The sequence below is a fragment of the Dermacentor variabilis genome, chromosome 6 (genome assembly GCF_050947875.1).
Source record: "Dermacentor variabilis isolate Ectoservices chromosome 6, ASM5094787v1, whole genome shotgun sequence".
NCBI classification, from domain to species: domain Eukaryota; kingdom Metazoa; phylum Arthropoda; class Arachnida; order Ixodida; family Ixodidae; genus Dermacentor; species Dermacentor variabilis.
In genome coordinates, this window is record NC_134573.1 from 184,305,625 (window position 1) to 184,314,227 (window position 8,603).

The 8,603-nt window shown below is 45.1% G+C and overlaps 2 protein-coding genes across 3 annotated transcripts; one reads left to right on the top strand and one right to left on the bottom strand.

Annotated features, from left to right (window-relative positions):
- The first annotated feature begins 2,160 nt into the window (after positions 1–2,160).
- On the top strand, positions 2,161–3,826 carry LOC142585936 (P2X purinoceptor 7-like). The gene is made up of 3 exons (XM_075697059.1): positions 2,161–2,404; positions 3,174–3,392; positions 3,626–3,826. Exons 1-3 carry the CDS (start codon positions 2,232–2,234, stop codon positions 3,780–3,782), a joined length of 549 nt encoding a protein of 182 aa, XP_075553174.1. The 5' UTR covers positions 2,161–2,231; the 3' UTR covers positions 3,783–3,826.
- Positions 3,719–7,866, bottom strand: LOC142585935 (uncharacterized). Of its 2 annotated transcripts, XM_075697057.1 has the most exons (12): positions 7,289–7,866; positions 6,975–7,122; positions 6,573–6,770; positions 6,056–6,233; positions 5,621–5,993; positions 5,364–5,528; positions 4,978–5,161; positions 4,629–4,871; positions 4,394–4,565; positions 4,172–4,317; positions 3,938–4,115; positions 3,719–3,857 (listed from the first exon to the last, which is right to left on the bottom strand). In XM_075697057.1, exons 1-12 carry the CDS (start codon positions 7,619–7,621, stop codon positions 3,848–3,850), a joined length of 2,328 nt encoding a protein of 775 aa, XP_075553172.1. In that variant the 5' UTR covers positions 7,622–7,866; the 3' UTR covers positions 3,719–3,847. The 2 variants fall into 2 exon arrangements, with proteins under 2 accessions (XP_075553172.1, XP_075553173.1); XM_075697058.1 differs by lacking the exon at positions 5,364–5,528 and having other exon boundaries at positions 5,843–5,993; positions 7,289–7,862.
- Positions 7,867–8,603: the final 737 nt, after the last annotated feature.

The window sequence follows — 8,603 nt, forward strand, 5'->3', positions numbered from 1 at the left end:
CTCTTAATCTCAACTAAAATATCGGCTATACCTGTTAGCTCTGTGATCCAAACCGCTCTTTCTGTCTTTTAACGCTATGCCTAGCATTCGTCATTGCACTGCTCCTTGCGCGGCCCCACAAGTGTGTATGAGACAGTTGCCTCTTCCCAAGTTCACGCATCGCGTAAAGCCTGCCACACAAATTATGTCCTACATCCGCCATGTTGGTCGTGAGTCCTGACGCGGGCTACTACTCCCAGGCCAATTTTTACACAGATATAATACACAAGGATGTGGAGGGGAAGATAGCACCGTGATAGTTCATTTTGTAAGAGCATCGTACGCGTAAAATGACAGCGGCAGTTCGTATCTCATTTCTGGCCAGTTGTTCTTGCAGTGGACGATCAGAGTATATACTGCACTCGTACACTGCACGATCAGAGTTCTAAACCTGCTTTTCTGTCTTGCGACACATTGCCATCCATGTCGCGAGGGCAAAGATGGCGCCAGCAAGTCGCACTGAGTGACGTGTATGACCTGTCATCTGCTTCGTGATAGTTGTTTATAGTTTTGTGGTGCCACTATCGTCTTTGAGTGTTCAACTTGCCAAGTTCGCAGCAACGAGTCTCTTGTACCGCCCGGCGTATTGTGCGTAGCTCTACTACGGCGAACTTCTTTCGAAAACAAGCTGCGCAGGCCGCCTTGACGTGAGCTGTCAAGCCTCGAAGCCTCCGACAGTGTGTTCAGCGTGTTTCGACCTATTTCTTCACACTTCCACTGACGCGAAAACAAGCGGCTATGTCAACATCCCCCTGTCCGTGCTCTTCCTCACCAAGGCGATGTGACGCTGTAGCAGCTATAGGTTTGGCCTAACTTAGCCAGCTACCACATGCGCCTAAACGTTCGCGACTACGGTTTGTTGAAACTCTGACGATGGTATCGTCTGTTAATGTTGTTGTATGTCTCTTTTGATAAGTTTAAGTTAGTGTATGGTCTGTGGTCCATGGCGGATTTTATCTGACTTCTGCATGCCATTACTGCACGTATAAACTTGTTAAGTTATGCTGTACACCGAACTTTTCAAATATTTGTCAAACACGGCTACATTGACGTCACAGTGTCATCACTCTTTGATTAATTGCAGTCTTTATAAATTGTGGCAATAGACTGAACAACTGTGAAATGTTTTCTGAATTTCTGACCGTAAGTTTTGACAACGTCGCTTCCAACTTCCACGGCGCTGCACACTTTCTTCGATCCGCGGTTAGATGGCTTGACGTTGTTTCGAAACCAAAATAAATGCTTTGGCGTCATTTTAATGACGTTCAAGATCTGGTTGCTCAAAGCTAACCATTCAAATATTATCATGTGTTTCTTATTTTAGTAATCTTAATGTTTCAGTCTTTTTTTTTATTACTTGTGTGGGTGTGTGTGACATCTATGTAAGTTGAGTTCCTTTAGTTTTGTGGCTGGATTTATTTTGGAATTAGCAGCTTGCTGTATTCTATCGAAGTGCAAGTCTGGGGAACGGAGTGTCAGCGGTCTGTTGAAAGTATCTTTCTTCAATTAAACCACTTTTTTTTTCAATTGGCGTTTTATTTATATCGTTTCGTTGTTTATTGTCTACATTCTTTATGTGGAAAAGTTTATGGCTGAGCTGAGCTTGCTAACATGCGTTGTTGACGTTTGCTTTCTTCTTAAAGGGGATGAACTACTGAGGGTCTTGCGCGGTAACGTAAGTGCCTACACGTCTCAACTTCCTGTCCCTGTTGACTTTTTGACAACAACAGAGGTAGCTGGCGCGCTGTCATTCTAATAGTGCCTAGCTATCTGCTCAATCGTAACAAAGAAGAAAGAAGGAGAATTAATACGGTATATGTAGGCTAGTGAGCAATTTATTTTTTATTTTCAAAAATTAAACAGCTAAGCAAAATTATAGCCTGAAAGAAAATTTATCTATACGATGTGACGGATGGTTCCGCGTCGTGTCTGATCATTAAAGGGATACGGACACAAAATCTGAAAATTTTACGAAAATGCTGAAAATGAGTCCTCAGTGTGCGAGTACAGCGAGAACAAATGGCCACTTAGCTCATTTTTCAGCGGATGGATTTATTTTTGACGTTTTTGTGAGCGCGCGCAACGCCGCCCGGCCCACGCGAGTCGGAAGGCGTGACGTCACGACACCCTCGTCGGATAGCCAGCCGGCCTGCCGCGGTCATTCGAGGCGCGCCGCCGCCGTCATCGCGAGCATGGATACGGGTTCAGGCACCTCTACTAGCGATGAGTATACCTCTGAAGACGAGGACCGTTCCAGCTTGGCAAAAAATATAATCGCTTACGGTTACGAGCCTTCCGCGTCAAGCGACGAAGAGGAGCAGGTGGCCGTAGACGTGCCGGTCAGGCAGCCAGGGCCAGCAACATGGTAAGCCTTTTTTCTAGTAAAATTAACGTGCAGCGGCAGCAGTTTGGAAAGTAATGTTACGTAGGATGTAAAGCGCCTAGTTTCGTGACCTACGCGAGGCAGAGTGGCAGCTATTATGGCTGAATCGTAGAGCATCGTAGCTCGTCGCTTTGTGCTTACCTACGCGGTGGGCTTTCGACCGCTACGCAGTTCGTTTTTGCGTGACGAGGCACAGCATGGGTGTGGAATTTTCCAGCTGTTTCATAGCCCTGCGTTTACGGCTACTGTAACATTGACGCCATTAGAAGCCATTTACTGGTTGAACTCGTTGAGATGAGCGGCTGCGCTAGGGACCCGTCAACCAGATCACTTAGCTACACCGATTATGTGGCCATAGAGAAAGAAAAAACTTTGGCTGTAACATTAACTAGGGAAATGCTGCGTGAACCATCAAGTCATGAAATCCGAGGCTTGATCATGCAGAGACCAATGAAAACCCGTCATTTTTTGCTTCAAGTTGAAAAGGAACGGGTGAAAAAGCAATGTAGATAAATGTGCTGTGCATTTTAAATTGTCTGGCGTTCATTCAGTCGCTTTTTTGTATTTTTTATAAATTAAAACGGCGCTCATATGCTTTAATTCGATATTAGACACAGCGAAAGTGTACATAACATGACTATTTTGTTTTGTGACAATAACATGCATCCACAGGATGAACAATTTCTGTCACAACCCGAGAATATTTGTTCTTGCACAGCAATTGATAGGGTAATTTTCCTTCTTTCAACAGGTGCTCCTGCGGTCACCGCTGCGGCGACATGCCCACAGAAAAAGAGAGGGTCTGTTGTACAGAGCAGCAAAAGGTGGCAAACGCCGCTGAAACTTATGAATGCATCACGAAGCACCCGCTTTTTCAATTGTATTGCCTCAATAGGCACATACTCGACCTGGAATACCTCAAGTTGAAGCATTACTGCCCATACCACCTTGGACAACGCACCTTGAATGAGTAAGTACAATAAGAAATCAGTAATCAGGCGAGAAAAAAAAATCCTGGAGCCCTGTTACCACTGCATATATTTCGTGCTATTGGTGCATAGCATGAACGAGACAGAGGGAATGAATCGAGGGCTCGTTTTATTTGTTAGATGAATTCAAACGAACAGTGCATGGTATGCAATAGAAAAACACGAAGTGAATTTTTTAATCTACATTGTTGTCCGTGTGTTTCTTTTTTTGCAGGCAATACCGATACACTGCCTACCGACAGTTTGTTTGGTGGGTGTACAGACGACTTGGTCAAGGTAACCGGGTCGTTTTGCCAAGCTGTGCTGTCCACAGAATCAGGAAAGAGTTCCCTACGCCAGGAGGGCATTACACTGGCTACCTGGACGCATGATGGCAGTTTCTCCTGAATAAACACCCAGAGTTTTCTTCTCAGAATGACGTGTCTTGTTCAGTGAACTACTGCAGTCTGTAACACGAGACAGGGAAATAAGTGGTTACACAAGAAGCTTCAGTTCCAGCTGCAACATGAAAGGAAAGTAGCCTTACGTTGGTAAAATATTAAAGCGCCTTGTATGTGCTGCCACGAGAGCTTCTTTGTCAGCCCGTTCAAAGTTGCTTGAAAGTGGAGGGGGCACGTTCACACTTGAACGTGCCGATGCCTCCCTGTAGGAGCTCGCATTCTGGCACAGGTCCACGGCACACTCCAGTAATTCTTTCACATAGCCTGGAACAAAGCATAGTAAATGGCAATGTGTGTGCAAAAACACGCAAACGAAGTACCGTATGTGCAAGATTCTTTCACTGGTGCGACAACGGCAGCCTTTTTTGCCTTCGGGTATTTGACCAGCCACCTCTTTGTCCCATTGTCAGTGGTTGCTTGCTGCCTTGCACTATTTTCATTATAGTGAAGTGCGGCAAGGCGTGTTCTGAAAGAAAACAGGACCATATCCGTTTACATCACAACAGTCCACCTAAACAGCTTAGGCACAAAGTATGTTTTACCTTGCTACCATGCTGGAATACCCAAAATGGGTATTTTTCGGTGCGAACTGAGTGATGGTGCTGTGAAAGCATTCAACAGCAAATGTTTGTGCACTCGTGGATAGTCGAGGAATGTCTTTGAGCAAAGCCTTGTTTAGGACGATGGCTTTCAGTTTTTGGTGCGCTGGTGATCCTAAAGGAATTCATTGGAAATAATGCAAAAATACTGAAAAAACAAAATTTCAAAGCCACATACCTTCTTCCAGCCACTTCTTCTTAGGCAATGGCTCATGCTCGCACCTCGGATAAAGGCTCTCATCATGTACGTGAATGTCAACGACATGACGGACAAGGGAGCACCACTTGGCAAGAATTAGCTCAGGTTGCGCCCGGCTTGAAAGGGCGCACCAATACAGGTGGTTGATGACAGCAGGAATCCATAGAGTCAGCTCCTGAAACTTCTTGAGCTTCGCTGCGGCTGTCAGCTTCTTTTTGAGCACTGTACAAAAATAGAGATAACCAGATGCATCATGAATAAAAATTTGAGAGCCCAGATATCTTAATGGTACTTGTGCTTCTAAAAAATTTATTAATGCAGAACCTACTCTTGGCAACGTGCCAGCAATCAAAGCTGTGCTCTATGCAGGTCTCCTTTGATGTAAATGCCTTTATCTGAGAATGACGGTCAGTCACAAGAGTTGAAATCTCGAGGCCATTAGCCTCGCATATTTGCAGTGTCCTCCTGAGTCCTTCAAGCTCCATATGGTTGCTTCCCTTGGTTTCATTTGACTCCAACATAAGCATCATTAAACCAAGCACATGTGCATGTAGTCACGAATGCTTGCAGGTTTCTTGGGAAACAACAGTGCTGTCTTATTGACAGCGCTGTTGTTTCTCAAAGGTTGTGTACAACCAACTAGTCTACCCATTACCTCCTAAGCAAGCCTGCAGATTTTCCTATAGCACTCTCTCATGCAACAATAATAACTACCTGGAGAGTTTCGATGTGCAACACCTTGTTCTGCTCTATATCCAGAATAGAGTATGTGCCATACTTGGCAGAATGTCCAGGGGAATCTGCCCTACCATCCCCAGCAACCTGGAGTGGACGGCCAATGGCTTCATCAAAAAGCACATTTTGGTGGTGTGTCCAGACCTTGAAGTAGTGAACGTGTACGGCTCATGAATCTATATGCATACACTGTAAGGTTGGTCACATGACCTAACCAATTTGATGAGCCTACGCACCTTGGTGACTGCAGGAATGACGAATGCATTTTGGACTCTGAAGTGTGTTTTGTCACTGCTGCAGGCAACACCCACACTCCTTAGTGCTCTATAAAACTTCGAAGCTTTGCAGCCTGAAAAAAATACTGCCGCAGAAAGAAGCAAGCTACCAGCTGCCTTCCAATTAATTATTGGCTGTGTTGCCCATGTAGAGACATGATGGTTTATGCACATGCGTGTCACCTGCAATAATATGCCTTTCACAGTTTTGTCAATGGCTCTGCATGGATGTGAACACAGAGGGCAGACCGAGAGCAGTTCATCCAGGCTAGACTCGAAAACAATGAACTTCCTCTCTTCATAAAGAGGCACCGCTGTGTTAACAGTGCTGTCTCTGAAAAAAGAAAAAGATTTGTTTGAGCACTGCACAATATTATATGATGGTCTAATACATACTTATCCAAACTGACATCAGAGAGTACATAGGAAGGATCATATTGATTTCGGTTTTCATTTTCATCCATTTCGTCTTCAGATGCATCCGTCCATTCTGGCAATGGTGTCGAAGACCGTGGTGGCATAAAGGAGCTAGTTGAAATACTACGTTTGTCCCCGTGGATGTTAACCTGTGTTGCTGGAAAAAAAATAGCATAAGCGAAAATATAATTTAGCAGCAACAGTAGAACTGCTCCGATATGCTATTTTCAACAAAACGCCAGGAACAACACGGATACAGAAAAAACAGACGCGAAGGTGCACTCGTCTGTGTCCAGGTTGTTCCTAGTGCGGTGGAAAACGACATACCTGCACCATCTGGCTCAATGTGCCAAAAGAACTTTAGGTGCGTTGATTAGTAATGACAGTGCAAAGATTTTATGCTGGTAGCTGTTACGTATATATGCTATGCATAGCGAGGCTAGTTACAAAAGAGCAGTGACATAAGGATGCACATTGGTTCCTCTGATACACCTACCCCAGTCTCTACAGATCATTGATGTCTGAACAGCTGCATCAGCCTGAAGTGGTTTTGCTGTAATTTGTCTTTCATTGGCGGCGTGAGGTTCTGCTGCAAATTGCTGGAGAAGTGCTGCAGAGCATTTCTCCTGATGTGCCTCACACTCACTGCTCTGCCTGCTATTTGTACATGCCTCTGCACTGCCTTCACGGGAAACTGAAAGAGATGGAAACAGTTGACAAAACTATTTAATGAACACACACCAAAGCATAAAATTTTATCAAGATGACCTGAAGATTTTTACGTGCATTTTTGTTTTCTTCCCTTTACACCCACGCAAAGAAAATCGCTCTTTTTAAGATAAAACGCTCCATTGACAAATATGAAATACGTTTGTTATTCGTGAATTATGAAATGTACCTGCTTGGGTGACTTCTTCAAACGGAACATGATCAATTGGAGGTGTATGCATTTCGCAAGCATCACACTGTGGTCCTTGGATGTGAACTGCTTCTGTGTGGCAGGCTTTTTCTGTGGTAGGTTGTTCTTGCAATATTTGATCAATGATCTGCAAGATAGGAATACGAGAGTGCACATGAAAACGGGGCACAAAACACGTAGGTAGAATGTACAGGTGACGAAATTGTGTATTCAGTCATGCACGCATAGTTATTTATGCCGTCTTTGTGAGCAACTACACGGGAAGGCGGCAAATGAACGGAAACGGTACCAACCTCTTTTCGTCTCCTCTTTTCAAACGCGCCGCTGATCCTTCCTGCCTTGCGTTTTCGTGAGAAGACCGAGGGCACAGCGTCAGGCTTTAGGCGTTGCCCTTTGAGCGGCATGCCGAGGCTTTTCAGCACAGCCGGGCTTGTCGCATAATCATCGTCGACGAAGTGGTCCGCGCAAATGAAGTCATTTTTTAGAGGTTTCCAGGCTGGGCGTGATGGCTGACAGGCACGTATCCAAAGTTTACGCACCTTCTCGTCTTTGGGAAACGTGTGTGACGGCGAGTCACGACCGACGATGCTGTTATAACAGCCTTGGGCGCAGCAGTGTCTGGGCATTTCCTTCCACCGCGACGAATGCGTCGATACCAATCGACGACCGTGGGAACACACGTGTAACTCGCTACCAGCGTGGAGCGCCGACGGGGATTACGTTTCAGACGGACCACGTGCGAAGATCGCCGATAGCGGTAAACAAACGCGGCAAGCGACCGACACTCCGGAAAGACTGCGACGGCTTTGGCTGGCCTTGGCCGCGCGCGCGCGCGCGAGGGTGTCATGACGTCAAATTTCAGCTTCTGCCGGCGGCCGCTTGGAGGCAAGGCGCAACAGAAAATTGCAAAAGAAAGATGTTTCTCGTTCGTTTTTTCAAAGCAGCTTGTTGTAATCGTCCTTTTCAAGAGATCAACTTTTGTTCTCACGCATAAAATCACCCGCCAACTTTTGTGTCCGTATCCCTTTAAGGGCATAGGAGACAAAATTATAATTCTTGTTCCTGAATCTCATAGCTTGGTTAAAGTAGTGGTGGTTAACAGAATTTGCGCTATAATAATCGAGACAACTAGTATTTACTGGTTCTCATTAACGAGCAATTCAGCTAAAGTTGTTACAGGGGCATGTCATAATTACAGAAGTCCAGTCCGGTACTCAACACATAGTTTCGTGGAAACCCTGTCATCTCGCTGCAGTTGTGATGTTCAAGCCCATATTTAAAAAATAATAGATACAGTCGCATAACTTCGGCGCGTGTTCTCAGACTCTTTTTTTACACTTTCACTTGTTTGCAGAGCTCTGTGTATGGCTCAGTATTCTTGTACTATCTTCTGTGCCTCCCGTTTGCTCGTGTACGGAGCGTTGCAGATGTTCATGCTCTTTGATTGTCTTCAGTGCGTTTCAGTGCGTTTCAGTGCTTTTCATACTTTTAATACGAAGCACTGTTGGCCTAAATCTTGGTGTCATAGTGTTTTCCACAATAATTACTAGTGGGAACTCTGGCTCTGCAATCGTTCAGTCACCATGGAAATTGTGGATTACATGAATT